At 38.5% G+C, this 21,235-nt stretch overlaps 1 protein-coding gene across 1 annotated transcript in view; it reads right to left on the reverse strand.

Annotated features, from left to right (window-relative positions):
* The window catches only part of DAAM2 (dishevelled associated activator of morphogenesis 2), an 82,827-nt gene extending 67,392 nt beyond the window's left edge, over window positions 1-15,435 (reverse strand). Inside the window, exons 1-4 of the mRNA XM_027898894.1 lie at window positions 15,352-15,435; window positions 12,766-12,840; window positions 6,481-6,575; window positions 179-512 (exon numbers count right to left, since the gene is read on the reverse strand). Of these exons, the coding sequence (XP_027754695.1) occupies window positions 179-512; window positions 6,481-6,575; window positions 12,766-12,840; window positions 15,352-15,435 (588 nt within the window). The remainder of the gene's footprint in view (window positions 1-178; window positions 513-6,480; window positions 6,576-12,765; window positions 12,841-15,351) is intronic.
* Between the last annotated feature and the right edge of the window lie 5,800 nt (window positions 15,436-21,235).

Consider the following 21,235-nt stretch of genomic DNA (forward strand, 5'->3'; position numbering starts at 1 on the left):
GACAAGCAACAGGTCTTGAAATATATATATACATGCTGATAATCTATTTGAGGAAGTTCTCCTCCTAAAACAAAGTGAGAAATATTGCCTTTTTACTACTCAGCAACTTCGCAGTAAAAATCACTCCCTGCAGATATTCATCATACTGGGTAATTGTGTCAAGGTATCCTCCTTTTACCTGGAATCTTGTCCTTTCTGCAGCATAGACTTGGTAGTGAAGCATGGCTTGCAAGACCTTTTTGTGACCATCCGGCACCAAGCAGACAGCCCCTAGGATCTCCAGCACAGCAATCTTGGTCTTAATGTTCTCAGTCCGTAAGCTCTGGGAGATGATGTTGATGCTTTCTGGATGGGCCAGAACATGAGCCCGTCCTTGGGAGTTGTTCATCAGTGCCTTGATACACCCTATAACGGATGTGTGTATACGGCTCTCTGAGGTCTCATAGTCCATGCTCTTCAGGAAGTTCAGCAAACAGCTCAGGCCATCCAGCTCAATAAACCTGGTCACAAACCTGAGAAGAAAAAAAAAAAAATCAACCAAAAAAACCACAAACAAACAAACAAAAAAACAGGTAGGAAAAAAAAGGAAAGCTGAGGCAATTTATTCAAATGATAGCATATTATTCAGCCCTGCATCTTTAAAATTTAGCTAGCTTTTAGCCTGAAATTCACAGAATAATTCCCAGATATTTAAGAAAAAAACCCAAAACAAACAAACAAACAAAAAAGAGAAAATAGACTGATAACGATGTATTACATAGTTTCAAAGTAATTATATTATGTCACCTTCAGAGTAATTATATTATGCCACCATACAACACTACCCCTTTGGTCACTATGCTCTTTGTTGCAGTTATCACCAAATACTACTTGTGGTTCACCTCCACATCAGCTGCGTTTTCAAGGGTGAATGGATTCTTTCTCACTTGCATTTAAAATTCCCAAGCTTAAAAACGGGGATTTAAAGATATGGAAAGGGCTTGAAATAATTTCTCTAGATTTCTTTGTTTACATCCTGCCTCCTCTAACATGTCGTTCAGGTAGGTGCACTTTTTTAGAATGTCTGAATGCAAACCCACGTGCATCACACTTGAATTTTCAGTCTGTAAGAATGTACACTAGCAATGTTATGTCCATGATCACCCTCTGAGCAGCATAATGTAGAATGACACCTCAAGTAAATGAAAAGGTTGCTAACAACTGCCACCTGTGTAACAAATAAAAAATACCAAAAGTCTGTGTTGTGCTTTTACCCAGCCCCTCTTTCTCCTTGTTAGATATTTCGTAATGTACCATCTTTCTTTTTCTGTCCATAAGTGAGATGCTGTTACTAAAATTCCTTAGTAGTGGAAGCACCATGCTAAAAGACTGAATTTCACTGGTCTCTGATCATGTCTCTGTACCAGCAAGACAAACCAGAGCCATACTTATACTTCTCTAGATAATATTGATTTGACATATGTATCATCTTTTGGTGTCTACACTTCACACTACACAGGAATTTTCAAGGTTCACCTGAAAGTTACACTCACTATGCTGATAGATTTGCCAACTTCCAGCTTATTTGGGCCAGTAATTTGACTAAAAATATGGAAAAGCCTGGTGCTTTCAAAGTTTTGGTCTGAGGTTTCGGTTTTGTTTAAAATTGGGTTTCAAAGTGAATATCAGAGTAAGGGCAAGCACCCACAGGAATACATGCACATCAAAAATGAAAACAAGGTTTAGTTGAACCCTCCTAAGACAATCTGCCAAGTTTCACACAGGTCTGATTGCACATTCTTTGGATGCATCATCTTGTCTACCCTAACAAATCACAGGAGCAAAAGCCTCTCTTTCTCTGGGCCAGAGAGCAGAATCAACATTGTGCACCAGGAATTCGGTAAGTTACACAAAGCAGTTTGTTATTCAAACTGATTATAAAAAGATTAGGACTCAGTTCAGTTTCTGTAATGCATTTAGCTGCTAGCATGACAAAGAAGACTGAAACTAGAGTATTCATGGCAAAAAGAGTTGCTGCTAAGGATGTGTTTGGAAACAAAAAAAGCACAAACTCAACCTGTTACCAAATAAAATGATGCCAATGAATTCTGATCAATTCCCTGAGCCTAGAAAGTGGAGTTGCTCTTCCTTTTTACTTATGGAGGTATTGTTTAAATTCTCCTTCTCCTCCTTACCTTCAAAGTTCTATTCTATTCCTTAGCTATTCTCTCCTTCTTTTAGGGGAAGGGAAAAAAAAAACTCTTTTTTTCCTGTTTTTTTCAGTTCCAGGGCTGAGGGAAGACTTAAGATGGATACATTTCTGAAGATAAGGAGCAATACTGATAGAAACAGTCTGAAGAAAAAACAGAACAAAGGATCCCTTAAACATACTTTTATATAGAACACAAAGTCTTAGGAGAAGACAAACAAGGCACTACAACCTTCCCATGTTTAAGCCTACTCTGATGACCACATAAAAAAAATGGTAAAGGCACAAAAGTCACATTGTCCCGATGAAGCACTAAATTCACTGGCAGAGCAATTTTTCTAGGACTGTTAGGATGAGGTCATTCCAAAAAGGAGGCATGCGCTGGGAAGTGGTGTGTGTCACAAAACTTGATTAATGACATAATTTAAAACAATGTTGGGACTTTCCTATACTTCTCCTAGCCCAGAGAGCAAACAGTGAACATTACTCAATAGCAAGCAAAGCCAAGTTCCCTTCCATTTCAGCTGCAATCAGAAGAAGGAATCAAATTATGATTTTCATCTTCCTTTTTCTAAACACTTAGTTCCCTATTCTCTGGAAATGCCAGAAATCATGCTGAGAGAGGTAAAGAAATGGCAAAAAGCAGTTTTGGGGCCAACAGATACTCTCAGTGTGAGGATTTTCTCAGCGTAGGGAGGTGTGTGTGTAAATGTCTGTAGAGAAGGGAAGAAGTATGAGTTTAGCTGACAGGCTGAAAGCCATAATCCTCACACTGCTTGGTGTTTGTGCATCTGGGTGCCTCTAAGCAGGTGGGTGTGTGTATGTGCAAAAGCAAACTCAACTTATACAAGTAAACTGCCTACTTCCTCACAGTATACACACGTGTAACTCACTTCCATCCTATTCAGGCTCCATGCTGCAAAGTAAGGTCTTGTTCTAGACTGAAAGGTGTAAAGTTAAACATATTTGCCAATGCTTTCTGGCTAACACCTTCAAATACTCAAGTGTAAATAAAGTAGTGTGTGTTTTAATAGGTGCTAAACAAGCAAATTAAAACCTCAGACTCCCACTTGACCAATTTAGCACAATTTAAAAGGCAGGGCACCTCTTTGCCTTTCAACTTTTAGAGACTGCTGATCAGAATGAGTTATCTAGCTCTACTAACAAACCTTTCATCCAAAGACAGATGTGGTGGCCTAAGAGGTACTGACGCAATGATGGATTCCAAGTGAAGGGGGTACAGCTGCCCTGTGAGACTCAATCCAACTCAGGAAAGACAGAAAAATCATATGCTCTGGGTGTGCAGAGCGCAGGATGTTCCCACCCTGTTAACAGGCAAGGCTACACTTCCCTGCAGCATCAGTTTTTGAACCAGAGGGCATGCATAATCCTGGCAACTACTGAACTACTGAAAAACTCAGCATAATGGATTTTGCTTGCTGGATGCATAAATGATCATCTTCAGTATGCACCTGGACGCAACACTGCTAAATCAAACAAAAATAGCAGGAGGTAAATTTGAATAAAACAAAAGGAGAAAAGCAGACAGTAAAGGGGATTAGTGATGATTCAGACTAAAGGAATTATTTTTCTAGAGTTCCAAAAAGTAATTTTTTTCAGTCCCCTGTAAGTTTTTACTTTTGCTGCACTTTTGAACCTCCATTTTGGGGCACTAAAATAAAAGCTCTTCTCTTGCAGCTTCTGTCCAACAGTTTGTCATCACACATGTTTATAGTCATAAGCTTTTACAAACCTGACAGAAAACGTGTTTCTTGACAAGATGCAGATGTGGGGGTTTTGTTCTCTGAGGCTGGGATTGTTCCTCTGTGCTAGGACATAACCTGGCTTTATTATTTCAGGGTAGTTCCTAAATACCAGAACAAAATGCACTTGCTCAAAGGGGGCCAACTAGCTGCCCCAGGGATGCTTCTACCATATTCCTTGCAAAGAGGAAAGGAACTTGAGTTTGAGTAGGTCTATTTTACTTTTTATTGTTAGAACTGGTAGGTTGGAATAGAGGCACAGATTAGTAAGATCGTTGTGCATTATCTACTAGAACAGACACAGTCCTACAGTAAAATAAAACAGACAGCCAAACACTTGCATTTTTCTTCTTTTGATTCCTCTAGATCAGAGAATTCAAACAGAAGAGCCTATTGGTAAGCTGTCAGAGACCCTGTGCACCCTACCATCACAAATGGTTCCAGACAGTTCATCCTGTGTGAATTTGGGTTCCTCTTTTCTTCAGAGGCCTGATGAACAGAAGTGGCAAAAAAAATAGGATTTGATATCCAAATTAAACTAGAAAGACTAGTATTTTGAAGGCTTGGGTATCATACTGCTTAAGAGAGGGATTTGATGGAGCAGAGGGCCTCTCCACTGCAACCTTTCCATCAAGAAGAAATTGGCTTGTTGATCAGGTATTGGCATGCAGCCCATTTGGCAGCTAACGAATTGAGTCGCTGGAAATTAGTTGAGACACAGGACTTAAGTCAAAATTTGGCTTGGCTTAACTGTGTTTTTTTTTTTTTCAAAAAGCCCCACAACCATCACCAGTGATTTGGAAGAGAACAGTCTATAGGGCAGCCCATAGATGCTTGTACTGAAGCTTGTTAGGGTTATTATAAACAGATGAAGCAGCAGACTGTTGTCAAGGAGATCCAGCAGATGCAATACAGGTTGGAGAAGAAAAACCTTGCAAGGCTTTGAGCAACAGATGTTTCTTTTTCTTCCTCTCTACTGCCTTGTCCTGGAGGTTGGGCTGTCCTATTCAAAAATGACAGAGCAGAACAACCAACAGTGGACAGCAAAGTGTTTCAGCTGGACAAAGCAAAGATGCCTTGCTGTTGTAGCTACACTCAGTGAAAGCTACCACTTTCACAGAGCAAGAGTCAAACCAGCTCCATATTAATGTAATAGAGTTGCTACATCAAGTCTCAACAGCACAGGACTTTGGTTTTTTTAGTTTGAAAGCTTTGTGAGAGTTAGGCGGTTGGCAGTTGCCTTAGCTTCCATTTTAACATGAAGCTAAGACAGCTGCATTTTACTGTGTTCTCTGCTTTAGGACAGTGATAAGGCAGGATCAGTCACTTATTCCCTTGGGTGAGGTCTCAATATAGGCTATGATTCTCCACTGCCATGTTAAAAGCATTCACCCTACCCATATATAAAGTTATCAAAGCCTGATAAATCTTTATGCCTGAGGAGCATCAGAAGCTGATTTTGTGCTCTCTTACAGCCCATCACAAGAGGAAGTAAACAGGAGGTAAAAAATTTAGGTTTAAGCTAATGTGTTGTACCTCACATGTGCTATGAGGTGAGAAGCTGCATGCAGTCAATTTTTTAAACATCGTGAAAGGAAGAAGCACAATCAGCACTTAGCTCTGCAAGAATTCCCAGGAATATCTTCACTTTGTACCCGAGTAACAGCAATGCAAATTCTTTGAGATAACTTTCTATTAATTAATGTTTTTATTAATTTATTTATTTCACTGGTTTGGTTTGGTTAGGGTTTCTCCCAAAAAGAACCCTGTTTTGTTAGGCATTATCAAAGCTCTCTGAAACTGTAACTTCAGCATAGGGTGGATGCAAAAGTATTTGGCCAGTATAAAAGAGATTCAGAAATTTTTTGATGTAGTGCTTCCTGAGATCGTATCAACTACAGTTACTGCTTCTGCACAATGCTCTTCTAAGTGTTAAATTAAAAAGGTTTCTGTGCTAGTTAGTTTTCTATTGTTCAGAGTTTTGTTCCCAGAAGAAGAAAGATGACTTTACCTTCAAAGACAAGTACACAATAAAGTCTCTTAACATTTTTCTATGCCACAGTTACACATAAAACAGGAATAATGCCAAACCAGGTGATGTCAGATGGATTAGCTGCTTTGAACCCAACAGTTCACATTACTAAAGATAAGAGGAAGCTTAAACGCAAAGTTCAGAGTAGAGGCTGAGATTTTGCCCAACATGAATCAAATTACATGAGATGTTCAGAGGGCTGTGAAGACTAAAATCTGATCTTCATAGTCATTACCAGTGTTTGTGAATATCTGTCACAGATTGTTCACAGTAGACTTTGTCTTTTATTTTCCTGAAGCTATATGCTTCAGCACTGGTGTGCCCTCCCAACTCCGCAGCCTCAGACCAGGGACTGTAGGGCTCTCTGAGGATTGTCCAAAATATCAGAGAGGCCCGTGTGAGGTAAGACAACGAGGTTTCTGTCCTTACCACTCTTACTCGTGTCACATAGGACCGTAGGGAGGCAGTGAATTGCGACGAAAGACGAACAACATTACCTCATGGGCTGAGTCCGCAGAGCTGTCTTCAAGTCTTCAACTATTTTATTTTTCATTTCTGTTTCTTCTTCGTCGAAAGCATACAAAGTCTGCATCTGTTCAGAAAATAAGATGACAATTAGGAAAGCTTGAGCTGCCTGAAAGGTAAGAGGTAAGCCAGGAATTACGAAAAAGAACTCTCCCATTAACACAGAGGTGTCTGCCGACCTCTCACCAGGAAAGCAACAGCTCAGCTACAAAACTGAATCCAGATGTGCCTGTTCCTGTGGACTGGCAGCAGTGTATACCACTTTGCCACACTGGCTAAACTAGGGTTCTCAGATTACCCCAAAAAAATCACAGTTGCCAGTATGCCCGCAGAAAACCGTACCTAATTTGGAACAGCAATCTGCTGTGGTGATCTATGGATGTGCGAAGAAAAGTTTGCAGGGAGAGGCAATGTCTTTTAATAGACTGACATGACTGCAGGGATTTGGGGAAGAAAAAAGGAAAAAAAACCCACAACAAAACACGCTTATGTGTCAGGTTTCAAAGCATAAAATCTTTTTCGCCAAGAGACTACACAGCCTGCAAGTACCTTGAATTACATTTTGTGTACATATTAGTTTGGCTTTTCTTCCACATGCCAAATATATCACCTGTTTTAAGAAGCGATGTTCCCTATAGACTTTGCCCTTGATAATGAGGAACATTTGCTTCAAAAAGTGGAACATCATAAAACCCCTGAGCCTGTTTTTTAACAAGTTAACTGAAGCACATGAAGACTAGATTTTCCCCCAGTATGCATCTTGAGATAACTAGAACTTGCTGTCAGCTGGAACTGAAGTTGCTGTGGGTCACTGTAAATTAAGGTGGGAGACAATGAGTGGAATACACACACAAAAAAATATTGTTCTCCAAGTCAGACAAAGCTGTTACAAAAAGTGGTATATCAAAAAATTAGGGTTCCAAATCTACACTCAGCACCACTACAACCTTGTCGAGTGAAGCAAAACTCTTCAGCACCCTTTACATATATCATTCAGACTCACAAGTCCCATGTGTGACTTTTTAAAAAGTCAAGACTTAATGCTCGAAATTCTTAGCCTATAGCTATATCTTTTTAGTCACCTAAACTGTAAAATGAGAGGATAAATTACTCTTTTTGGCAGGACGTCTTGTGGATATCACTCAGTGGTATCTGGAAAGCAGCTCTGAATCCCTTCTCAAATGAATAACCTAATTAAACTAGTATCATTTATCAGGGATCTAATATTATACCTCTCTGTGGTGGAATCTGAGTAGCTACAATTATGGCTCATTACAGCAAAATATTTCAGTCTTTATTTTATTGTTTAGCAAGCACCAAAGAAAACCTTCCTCTTCCTGGAACTTCCTTTAACCTTCCCTGCCCCCGTCACCAGCCCAACACCTCACTTCTCTTGGAAATGCTCCCACTTTGCTTGCTTTTGCAAGTCATGTGATGCCAACACATGTCAGATCCTGAGGGTGGTCATTTGGCTACATGCCCTTGCTGTCTTATGCTGAACAGCTGGCATAGGGAGATGTGTTTAACTCTAGGGGTCCTCTCTCTGATCCACGCTAAAGTCAAATTCACTCAGTAACAGAGCAAGCTATTTCCTGCCCTAATGGTATGACAGAGCGCTACTGATGGAAAATGAGCTGATGATGTTTTATCTTTTGCCAGCATCCACCAACAGCCAGAAACATAAATTGAAATGCTTAAGCCAAGCCATATATGATCCCCCTCTTTGAAAAATAAACAAATCCTGAACAGGCCTTATGGAAACTCAATGGCAGAGTCCTCGGGTGTGATCTGGGGCTTGATTTGTATTTTCTTGGGTGACAGCCCATCTGGTCATCTTTCCTTTGGCCCATAAATGCTCCTTTGAAAAGCTCCCATTCCTCCAATGGCTTAATTTCTCCTCTGAGCCATAGTGGGGGAAAAGTAAATGGATAGTAGGAGGGTGCTCAACAGTATTTCATTCAGAGTGAAAAAGGCCCATTTCCAAATGAAACAAATACAAATAATCCTGCCTTTACAACAGAGGGTGATTATGGAAAACCCCTTTTCTAAAGCTGCAGGCAGCCAAGAGCCCTTCATTTCTCACTCCTGTGTAGGGCCAGGAACTCAAATCCTCATGCCCTCTCTAAAGACAGACTGGTCATGCATTTGCATTGTGAAACAGCTTTCGTGGAGAGAGTTACAGAAAACGTAACTGTTCCTGGGAGACAGAGGGGAGGGAACTGTCACTGTTTGATGTTGTATTTCATTAATGTGGCTGACTGATGAATTGCTTTCTTCAAGTACAAACTGCACTCAAGGATTAATGTCTTCTGGGCTCAGGATGAAGCTAGTTACCATCAGTTAACCAAACATATTGGGAACGGGAAGCAAAATAGTGCCAGATCCTTATCTGGTCCCTAAAAAGTGGTATACGTAAGGCTTTTTTTTTTTTTTCCCCAGCATATTTTGTATGTTTAAAGTTTTCCAGATTAAGTGTATCATCTGGGAAACTATAGCATCTAGTTACTTGATTTGCCAATTAAAAAAATGCAAGAATTTGTGAAAACAAGAATTCATGTGGAATTTTAGGTTTAAAACCTCACGTAGTGTAAGTAATTATTTTGAAATTTTGGCTTCACTTAAAATGAAACAATTTTTTTTTTAAAGTACATATTCATTTCCACACCTTATTGTAATTGCTAATCATTCCCCAAAACTGCTGGAAAGGAAAATACAAGGACTGTAATGACAATATGTTGGAGAAAGAGAAAAAAGAAAGAAGAAAAAAAAAAGGCATAAACTAGCATCAACAATACACTGTATGACAGACCTAATTCTCCTTAATAGTCTCAGACATGTGAAATGAAAAAGGTAAGAAACAAATAAAATATATAGTGAAAAGCAACCTGGATGTTTTGATTTCTCATAGTAAATTGAAATTCAAGGTGCAGCACATCTCTAACTACATAAAGGCTGAACTAAGAGAATATCTATAAATAATAAACTATATATAGATGTAATTTAAAAAAACCTTTTAAGCAAGTAAGTTTAAAGTAACATAGATGTCATCTAACTTGGATAGAAGAGAGTGTTATCATCCACCTGCTGAATTCTGCTGAAAGATTAATACTTTTAACCTCCTGTGAAGCTGCTCTGCTTTGAACAAATGCTTTCTGAGTCAAGGAAAAGGGCCTGGTTTCAGCTGTATTTATTAATCTTGACCCCTGTCTCACATTCTCAACCGAGCCATCTCTCCAGAAAAGCCGGATCTTCAACTACTGTTCACCTGAAAGTCTCTCTGTGGAAATGCATACACAGCCAAGATCATAAAAGCAACACAGTGCTGTCAGAACTTTTCCTCCCCAGTAAAGTGAGAGCTGTGTTTATTTGCGCTGCCAAGCAGACAGTTACATGGGGTGAGAAGGGCAGGAGGAACACAGGGAGGATACTAACAGGGCAACTGCTCTATTTTCAAGAAAAAAAGTTTTGTGTGTTCATGAATCAGCAGAAGACGACTATGACATTGATAATGGAAATGGTCTTGATTGTGGGTATGCAACCTGTGCTCATCACCAGTACTATTCACAGAATGTTGAAATCGGAGGACTAGACAAATTTGGAGGGTCCCCTTTCAAAATTAGACATCAGTAGCAGCTGCCCCTTTCTCTTAAGGACTGGTCTAGAAGACAATCTACCAATGTGCTACTCAGCCCCTTCCTTTCAGTCAGAAGGATGGGACAGTGCCTCCACAGGAATTTCACACTATGGACTAATAATAAGATACAGTTTTGCTGTCATACTCTCCTGTGAGAATTGGGTTTTAAAACTATTAAAATCTGAAAAGTCATAGCAACAGAAACAATTGTGGGAACAGAATTGTGTCTAAAATGCCTGGCTTTTTGAACTGGATCAGGACTCTGTGACCTAAAGTGCTTCCTTAACATAGTGGTCTAAGGTTACAAGTAGGGAACATCAAACATGTCAGGAATCACCACACTGCTCTCAAACATAATCTATGAGGGGCAGATACGGTAACACTGCAGAGGGTCTTCTGAGAAAATGATTCTTGAGCACAGGAGGCTTGGCCTGCTGAAATCCACAGAAAGATCCCTAATGATATCAGCAGGATAAAGGTGCCATTTCCACTCTATCAGTGAGTAGGAAGAACATTTTTGCCAAGCTAACATATAAAAAAAGAACTTCATAACTAAACAAAAGGATAAAGAAAAAGATGTGAAAGCCACATATAAAAAGATTCTTATGCAATGAATTCACAGGAGATGAAAGTCCAATTTTATTAAAGGCAGGATTTAAGACATTTGAAACTAACACTTCTGTGATTATTACTACCATTTCAACTATAATACTTCTTGTAATATTTCTAATTAAAATATTGCAATACCTGATAGTGCCCAAGAGATACAAACTGAAATAGACTGGAGAGTGTCAGGAAGCAACATGAAACATAATTTTCTTTCACCACTTCAAAGTCAACTCCACTTGGATGTAGTTTAAAAATAATAAGTTCAAGAAAACCTACTACTAAATTTAGAACTGAAATTATATGGGACCCAAAAATAACTGTTTGAAAGTTAAAAATCTCAGAGGTCTAAATAATAATGAATAGAACATGCCTTTTAAAGTGTGCTGGAACTCGTTCTCAGCTGTATTACTCCAGTTTTCCGCTGATACAATTTCTGTGAAAATCAACTGAGTTTCACCTGCCTAAAAGTGAAGCAACTAAGTAGTAAATCAGAAGCAGGGGTTATAACCCCAGTGCATCTTCTCAAGACTTCAAGCATAAGAGTGAAATGTGAGTCTTGAAGCCAAATAAAAGCTTATCAATAATTCAGCATTGGCATTCAGGCACACAAACAACATTACCAGGGCTGGTGTTTATCGGTGCTCTTAAAACATGTTTAAAATTAGAAACATAGGCCAAAATATAGACTCACTCCATGGAACTGCTCCAGATTTACAACAGTGGTGTATACATATTCACTCCAGGTTTACATCAAGATCATTTAAAGACTAATCCAAAAGTCACTGAAATCAATGAAAAAACTTCAGTAGATTCAAGAGGCCTTGGATCAAGTCCTACCAGAATTATTTGGCTCAGCGATATTGCAAGGTTTCATACTAACTTTTTGGCCTTAATGGTCCTTGTAGAGTAAATTTGTTCAGTCAGGAAATCAAAGCACAGTGTCATGCCAGTCACTAAAGCTCAATGTCTTTTCTCAAAACAAGTCCATGTTGTATTCCATTACTCTGTCTCATGAAAATATGGCATGAAGGTAAGGTGATAGTTTTGTTTATTCATGACTCTCAGTAGAAAGCAATATTTCTTTTATCCTCTTACAGTGAGTGATTATAACTTGTAAATCTCAAGTTGTTTTACTCAGCAAGACATATTTCACCAAGAAAAATGCACCACTATTGACACATTCAGAACCCATTAAGATATTATTTTTACTGAATTATTTTAGAGCTCATAACCTCAATGCAAAAGGTGCAAAGAAACCTTTAGAAATCAAAAATAAAAGCATACGTTAACAAGCAAGATGTGTTATCTAAGACGCCAGGAACAGAATCCCATCATCATTTCTGCACAACCGACAACTAAAGCTGAGTAGACCCTGTGCATGAGTAACTGGAGGCAAAATTTGGCTATAAAAATCAGTAAAAAGATCAAACTTAAAAACGCAAAATCTACCATATCAAAGGATAATGGTATATGCAGGTGTTCTGATTCTACTGGATGCTTCACAGAAAGAGACATTCTATACAGCTATTGAACAAGGACAATTAAAAAAAATTTACCTCAAATACCTTGTTGGTATATTATTTTATCCTTGTGGATATCATTTTAGATAAACAACTACCTTTTCTTGAATCCTTCTACTAAACTAATAGCCCAAGTGTTATTTCATAGATTAGTTACAAATCAATTCAAAACCATACAACAAAACTTTACCTAGTTTTCAAATAGTTGCTTTTCTGATTCATCAAATAATCTCTTGAATTTTCCTTCCAGACTCTAATTTGATTGCCTTCAGAGCTCAGTATGGGAGAAACAAAAACCGGAAATATTTATGGTGCTTTATAATTTACTGTTCTGCTAGAGCAGAGTTCTTTCTTAATCCAAATACTCATCTTAAGTCCTACTTTAAATCAGTTATGCATTTGGAACAAAATTCTTCTCCTCTTGGGATTTTTTCCTAAAGAAACATATCTCTATGGTAGGAAATCTTCCCTGCTTTGCAGGAGAGGTAACTTACTGCTGCCATGGAATTGATGCGGTCAATGTAGTAGTCTGGCCAGCTGGTAGCAAGCTTATTAGGGTCTTCTTGTTCCTGAAAAGAAAGTTAAGCAAGGTTACACAAGTAGCCTGTACAGGATGAAATGCCACTCCAGAACCCCCTGGGATTCTTCACTGTTCTGCTCTTTACTGTGTTAACTCCCCCATATTCTTGTATAATGCACATAGATGTGTGGCATTTATTACAACATTTCTGAAAGTGTAAAGTTAGCACTGTCACCATGGTGTATCAGATAAAAAGAATCCTCTTCAGCTAAGAGGACAATAAAGTTTGATGGAGACACAGTTATCTTTGGCATCTAAGCAACAAACCTCAGTCTCTTAAACACATTATGTTTCCCAGTAGAAGGATAGCCCATTTACAGATAGCAGGTTTATATTTTTTAGCTTTATACTGACAGATCTTATAAATTATTTGGCCTCTTTACTGCTAGGGTGATGCTGGAATCCACCAACAAAGGGGTTTCACATCTGCTACAGAGAAAAAAAACCAAGTCATGGAACCTGAAAAGAAGCCAAAAGACTGCATTGTTTTGATGTGATAAACAAAAACAGATCCAGACTGGACATTAGGAAGCGTTTCTTTACCAAGTGTGTGGTCAAACATTGAACAGGCACCCTAGAGAGGTGCTTGATGCCTGTTGATAATTAAAAGGCATTTGGACAATATCCTTAACAACATTCTTTAACTTGGTCAGCCCTGAATTGGTGAGGCAGTTGGACTAGACGAATGTTGTAGGTGTCTTCCAACTGAAGTGGTCTATTCTATTCTCTCCTACCCTATAAAGTTAAGGAATATGTCAGAACATCCCAAGGAAAAAACCAGCATTCCCTCAGTCACAGTAGAGTCAGCATTAATCCTTCCCTCCCTACTTCACAAATAATCCACTTCAAATCCTCTTCACTAGACTAATCCCGATCAACCTTCTAAAAGAAGGCCTATGCCAACACAGGAACCAATTCTTTCTTGTTCCTTTACTGCTCTATGGAAATGAGATTTGTTTCTACTAAGTCTATTTATTTCTAGATAGGTGTATAACACAAGGATTGATTTCTAGGATTCTAATCTCCCATTATAAACAACAAATAATTAAGTCTCCTAGCATATGATAAGAGACTGAACTACGTAACTCATCTTAAAGGTGTCCAAAGATGTATGAAGGCTGTATGGATTTCACCAATGCTGTCTGTGCATGAATGCTAGAAAAGCTACTCTGGAAGATATGCATAACAATATTAAAAGTGTAGGTCTATCAGAGCACCTCAGCTATTGGAGCACTGTTTGGTTTAGAGATGAGAAATAACTCTATCTGCTATTAAACCACATTCAGAAAACACGCTGCCACCTGACAACCCCTGGCCAACAGCCAGTTAGAATTGCCACACTACGTTATTGGTAGACTGCCTTTTGCTGCTCCTTTCAGTGCAGAATAATATGTAGTGGCAACCATAACCCCGACAATTGTTTCACACTTGGCAAACCTTAACCTCCCATGCAAAAATCAATATATGACCTTGACGATGGGAAAATAAATAAAAACATACAACAGATAAATACAGCATGATTTTTATATGATAATCTTATCACTCTCAAAGAGAACAATAGAGATGGGGAGCTAATCTAAAAGTAGTGAAGTAAGGTCATTCCTCAGGGAACCAGGATGAGCCACTGATCTGAAGGGCAGGGAGCGCTCATGTGCCCTTCTGAAATTTTTCTCTGTAGACAATTATAGAAGTCCTAGTGACAGCTATAATTGTTTGCAGAGTACACGTGAGAAGAACATTGTCAGAATATGGAATACATGTATTCTCTATACTTCTGCCTCCATTCTGAATTCCAAGTAAAGAAACAAACACACATAAATTAAAGAATGCCTGAATTCATCCTTTGTATCCCAAAATAAGCTACAATACTTTTTCTCTTTAAAATTTGCTAGGAGGAAAAATGTATAAATGCTGGAATGGTACAACTAACATTTCTAGATGTCTATGTTAGATATGCTGGCTGAAAAGCATCAGGATAGATACAATTAAAAAAAATCAGAATTGTGACTAATTTCCTACCTGAAACCAAACCACTAGAAATCTCATAATCATAACAAAGGACAAGAAGACTCGGATCTCCCAAAGCATATCTGTATATGCAGTTAGCTTGTGAATTAAGGCATGGTCCTTGGTATATCCCACTTTTGACCATTTTTCATCCACTGCAAACTGGTCTGAATTCTGAGTCTGCAAGTCTTATGGTTTGGATTTAATTAAAACTGGGAGAAAATTTGTTTCAGTGGAACACAGCAAGCCTAAGATTTTTTTCCTGAATTAAAGCCCAGACTGAAGATGCGCTGTAGATTGCTGAGGTTAAAAAAGTTTTAGCAGATATTCCACAATTCAATGCCTCACTTTCTGAAGTTGTTTTGGTCTGAAAGCATATTAAGCAGAAAAGTCGATTCAATCTCAGTGGTCTTCTACACCCCCTGCTCACACCAGAATTCTAGGGCTATCAATGTGTGTTTTACTTCACTAGAATAAACAATTATGTACTTACAACCTGGCACTCTATTTCCAATATGAAGTCCCAGAAATACTCCTTATACTCAGGATGGGAATACAGATTTTTATTCAGCCCCATGAAGTCCTTAGGTGACAAAATGTTATTTATAGCAGTCACCTGGGCAACATTTTAGAAAGAGAGTCAAGTTCACACATGTAGCATCAGAGCAGTTGTGGGAAAAAAACAAAACAAAACAAAATAAAAAACCCCAAACAAACAAACAAACAAAGAACCCACAAAAAAACCCACAAACAAACAAAACCAAACCAATAGCCCACACTAACTGGCTTAATAACGTGAGTTTTGCCCTTGCTAAGAAATTGTTGTACTAGGCTTTTCTCAGAGCGGGAAAGATGAGTCAAAAATAGAAAGCAATTCAGGGGGTGGGGTGTAACAACAAGGTGCTGGGGTTTTTGTGTTTTGGTTTTAATATATTCAGGGGCTCGACCCTCAAATAAAAACTCAGAGAAAACTGCAAAGCTGAATGGTTATAATGGAAAAACCCTTCCCTGGCTGCAGGAGACACAGAGAAGGAAAAAACCCCAACCAAAGGAAAAAAATTGAGGCTCTAATATATAAAGCCATGTAGGTATCAAAAGCTGGAAACAATAACCCATCTGTATAAGGGAAAACATTAGCTGAAGGAATCTATTAAAGCAAAGCCTTCTTTTAGCTCCTTGAATAGTGTAAATATTACATTAAAAAACAGGCGTCAGCTTGTGGACTTTATAAGGGGCCATATCATTCTTCACTGGAGTAACAACTATGTAACTGCTGTGAAAACAGGATCTTGATACTATACAAGCCTGCAATATAGCCAAGGTATTATATAGGCTTTGACACTAATTTGGACAGGCTCCATGACTTGGTGGAAAGTGGAACTTATGACTTCATCCCAAATAGGACTTAATGGAGTTCTGCAAATATTTGGACCATCTGAACCAATCAAAATGAAAGAAAATAAAGCAAAAAATTGTGTGCACGGCTCGGCTGATCCCAAAAGCCTTTTTGCAAATCCTGGGAGAACTGATCCATCAGGCAAGCTGTTTCTAGAGAGCAAAGACTTTTAGTGGATGCCATGTCAGGGGGACAAGCGTTTGCAATAAGAGACTTAAGCAAACATTATGGACCACTGCCTTTGTTGGAAAACATTTTAACAAGAAGTACCAAACACTAGTGTTACAAAAATCATGTGGAAATGCCAGATATTCATGGCTAAGTGGATAAGGAAAATGAAAGACACTGTTTATATGGTGAGTGGTTCTTTCAAGATGGTTTCAGTCTTGAAAGAAACAGCACAGGAAAAGCCTGTACAGCAACTGCCTGCATTGAAGCTCTTTTGAGGTGAGCACTGGGTTTCTGTTTCCAGTGATGACACATTCCTATTTTACTCTGCAGCAAAAATGCTGAGCAGTTCTCTAGAGTATGTCCTGAAAATCTGAGCACATCAAAGAATTAACAAATACATTAATAAAATTAGCAAGTCTTTACAAGTCTTTCTTCCTACAGGTGGAGACAGAGAGGCATATATGCTGACATGGCAATTAAAACTCATCCAGGAAAACATTGTCAGAGTTAAGAACACTGATACGACACTGAATCCAGAACTCTCTCATTTCCACCATCATTTATACCAGGGTGTTTTTATTCAGCGTAGGCAATTATCAACTCCCTGGGATCAGCAGATGCTTGCCACCCCTGGGTGTCCAATCACTAGGTGGACTTTGCCACTACCACCTCACACGCCCATGTGATAAATTGCCAGGTATGATGACTCAAGAAGCCCTTCTAACATGCATACTATAAAATAACACTGTCTCTCTGAACAGATGCATCAAGAAATGCATCATGTGCTCCAGATGTCGCAGGAAAAGCATGGGTACTGTTGTGATGACATCTATTCATTGGCAACATGACTTCTTTCTCAAATCTCTTCAGAACAGCCAACAACTGTTCTATACTGTTTAGAACAGAATGGCAACAAGCCACACAGCTGATGATGGCAAATGTGGTTTTGAAATATTTCTTGGACAAGAAGCCATGATAATGTTCATTGGGCTCCTCTCTATATCAATAAAAACAGTGTGCAAACACAGATCAAAAGTAGGAAATCAGGCTACCGTAATATAAATTCCTGTTCAAGCTTGTTCACTGCATCATGTCCGGACACTGCATGCTCAAGTTTATACTTAGGTCACAAAGAACTGCATTTTCTTGCAAAAGCTACATTAAGGTTAGTGTGGTTCCTCCTATCAAAACCCTTCATGCATCATTCCAGTACATCACAGAGTTGAAAGAAAGGTTATTTTCCCTGGTCTGAAGGGTCAGCATCATCACATACAGTTCAAGAAATATAAATCATGAAGTTCAAGTCATTACAAGAAACATGTATCATTTAAGAAAAAGTGAAATATGTTATTTATCATACTAAGTAAGCCCCTGTAGGGTTTTGTTGTTTTTTTGTTTTTGTTTTTGTTTTTCATATTTCCCATTAAATAGCAATGGCAATGGAAATCTTGATTGCAAATAGCTGGGCATTTTTCAGGTTTTTTGTTGTATGGTTTTTTTTTGCTTTGGTTGGGTTTTTGTTTGTTTTGGTTTGTTTGTTTTTTACCGCCAGTTCACTGAAATTTTAACATGACTTTCATCAATTGAGATGAAAGCTTTGCTGGATAAAGATTCTGTTTCTGGTTGAAGCCCCCTCACACTCTTCACAATAACAGCTTAGTCGATAAAATATTCATCTGAGATGTTCAGGATTCAGACTTGTGTCTGTGTTCAGTTTCAAAGTGACATACATGACCCTTGCTCTTCACATGAATATTCTGTCCACTAAAAACAAAGTGGAGTTTTTGTTTGCTTGAAAGGTGGAAGATGGTTATCACTCGTGCTTGATTTCCCACAAGTCCTTCTCTTTTCCCTTTGGAGACTTAAAAGACTCAACTCCTGGCATCATCTGCTATGAATGCCAAATACAGTACAATCTTGTAACACCTGGCACTGTGCACTGACAAAGGTCCTTAAAGAAATTAATGCATTTGGTTTTTTCAGCAAGATCAGCAGAAACAGGGAAAATGGGATGTAGACAATTACACGGTTCCCAGTTACACAGGAAATCTGTAGCACAGCCAAGAATCAATCCACACTGAAATTGTACTGCACTCCCATCCAAATCACCATTTTCCCTTTTTTCATGACTGACCTACTGACTTTTCTTCACTTTAAGGAGTTCAGCTTTCAAAGAAACATTTACTTGTTCATTAACACACTGTCCATTCTATTTGCTATATCTCAGTTCAGAGCAGCCAAAGTTTCACAAATAAAAAGTAGTTTTATTAAAAGACACAAAATGTGTTTGATCTGCTGTGGGATGAAATGCTAATCCAGAAGGGGAGCTAAAATACATCTAAGCTGTTCAGACAGTTTATGCCTCCAAAAAGCCAACCATGTCCCAAGAGATGCTAATTTTGAAACAGGACAGACCAAAGGACTGAGCCATTCACTAGACAGATGTGGTCACTGTTCCATTTCTCAGACTCCGTGACTAGCATTTACACAAATATTCTCAGAGTTTGGGGAAGGAAGCTGTATCCAAGCCTTCTGAGCACAATTTACCCAGACTGAGAAAAACAAACATTACCTCTCTCCCTTGAATTAAGCCATTGATGTGCAGATAATAATCCTTATGCCACAGAAGCAGTCTACTGTATAACTTATTAAAAGAATATTCATTAATCACCAGCTGGAGCATGCAACTGAGTAGTTTCTAATTGCCTCTCACAAAGGTCAGGTATAGCCATACATGCTTCCAGGTCACTGCATTGTGACACGGGGATATTTTACCTAACAGACCACAAGGTGTTTTTTGAGGGGTTTTGTTTTGGGTGTTATTTTTCTGTTTGTTTGTTGTTTTTTTTTTTTTTTCCTTCATTTAGCATCAGTTCTGTCCTTCTACCAGTAATTTGACAGACCTAATAATGACCCCTGATGCTGGTTACTAACCAATGTTTCAAAAGAAGAATCAAAGGCTTCATATTACTATTTGTATTACAAAATGCCTTATAATGTGGAACTTAGTGTCAAAAAAAACCAAAGTTTAAAAGCACAAAATTAAAAAAAAAAGAAGAGGATACAGTTATGAACAATGAGGATTCTTTCTTAGAAATAATTTCCTAATACTGAGAGAAGTTTCAGTGAACCTGAAATCCTTAACCTTTACAAATTAAAATGGACTATCAGTCATTTTTGAAAGATGGTTGGCTCTACCACAGCTGAAAAACTTTTCAGTCAAGTTAAATTTATGCTTTATTTTGAAATGATTATGCCATCCCTAACTTTTTTTTTTTTGCTTACCAAGCACCCATAGATATAGAACCTCCAGAAGTTGTACATTGTACACACACACCGTGTATGAATTCCAACCTCCTCTAACATCCAAAACCACTTCAAATTAATTATTTCTAATTGGTATCATTCTAATAGAGATGAAGGCCATGATTTTATTTCTTATCCTTCAGAGAACATGTGAGATCCACTGCATATACATACAGAGACAGTTTCTCACAGAAAATAGACTGGAATGCCATAAGTGGCAGGCAAAAAGGTTGCCAGTACAGCGTTATGAGCCAAAGAATTAATGTTTTCTGAAATCTCAGAAGTCTCAACCACTGATTTTAATGTATAACTGTAGTGTTTAAATGAAGATTAAGTTTTATAATAAATATGTCTAGCACAAGACTTACAGTAGATTACTGATGAAGAGAGTCCCATTTTAAGAAACTTTCTATTTTAGTAGGGTTGCTCTATACACTTTTGGTTTTAAGATCCTGTCTTCTTTTGGCTTTTTATCATTTTCCTTAATACAGACAGATGTAATCAGTTGCCAGCACTGATTGCAGCAGCCTCTTCATACATTTACAGGTCATACAAGTCTGTTTGTCCCTCTTCAAATATATTTAGTCCTGCTATAGGATAGCAATCACACCATCAGCAGGCATTAATTTAGTGGTATAGTGTATGCAATGACCAAGAGGACAACTTGCCCCTATATTTACAGAACTACTTAATTGTACAGCTGAGACCACACTGAATTATCCAGTGATTTCAGCCCTCAGGACAAAGCTTACTTGCCAAATTGGAGTCTACCAATATTACACATTTTTCCTCTGCTGAATGTTTAACTTCTGTCATGGAAGTTGGTCTCTTGTTGGATAAGTTCTCCTGACTCTGTTGTTGCTGCTAAAGATCGTTCTGTCCTATTAACTAAGTCCATACTCATGTGTAATACCTTTTATGTGCTCTACTTTTCACAAGTCCCAAATCAACCAACATTTTGCAGTTGATAAGTGCATAATCTAAATAATAAGTTGCCAAATAAGGTGAACCATGAATTCCCTGTGCTTCCAACGAGCAATTTTTTTAGAAGCCTATCTTTCTTCAGCCCTTTCTGTATACTTCTTTGGAAGGTGAAGGGAAACACCCACTATGGAGGATCCTTCCAGTCAGAAGGTCGATTCATAATCTTTTTACTTGGGGGGTCTTCAGGAGAAGACAAAACATTTCTCTTGGACATGGCCAGCTCTTCAAGTGTGGAGGCTGTGGACTTACATTGTATTCCTGAACCAAACTGTCCCCCCAAACCTGCAGCAAGCTTGAGGTCAGGGTTAAGGTTTTGCATTCATTCCTGTGGTAGGTGAAGCCAACAATCTGTCGCTATCCCAGCAAATCCTAAGCAGCAGCAGCAGGACATACTCTATTGTTTCACTAATATTCAAGCTCTGCATTGTACCTACTACTTTTCAGTCACTACTTACATACAAGTAGTGTGTGTACATTTCCATGCTAGCATTAACCCTGTTCAGCTTACAGTCAACATGTT

Source organism: Empidonax traillii, unplaced genomic scaffold (genome assembly GCF_003031625.1).
Source record: "Empidonax traillii isolate 1590-97213 ecotype Southwest subspecies unplaced genomic scaffold, ASM303162v1 scaffold628:size373707, whole genome shotgun sequence".
Lineage (NCBI taxonomy): Eukaryota > Metazoa > Chordata > Aves > Passeriformes > Tyrannidae > Empidonax > Empidonax traillii.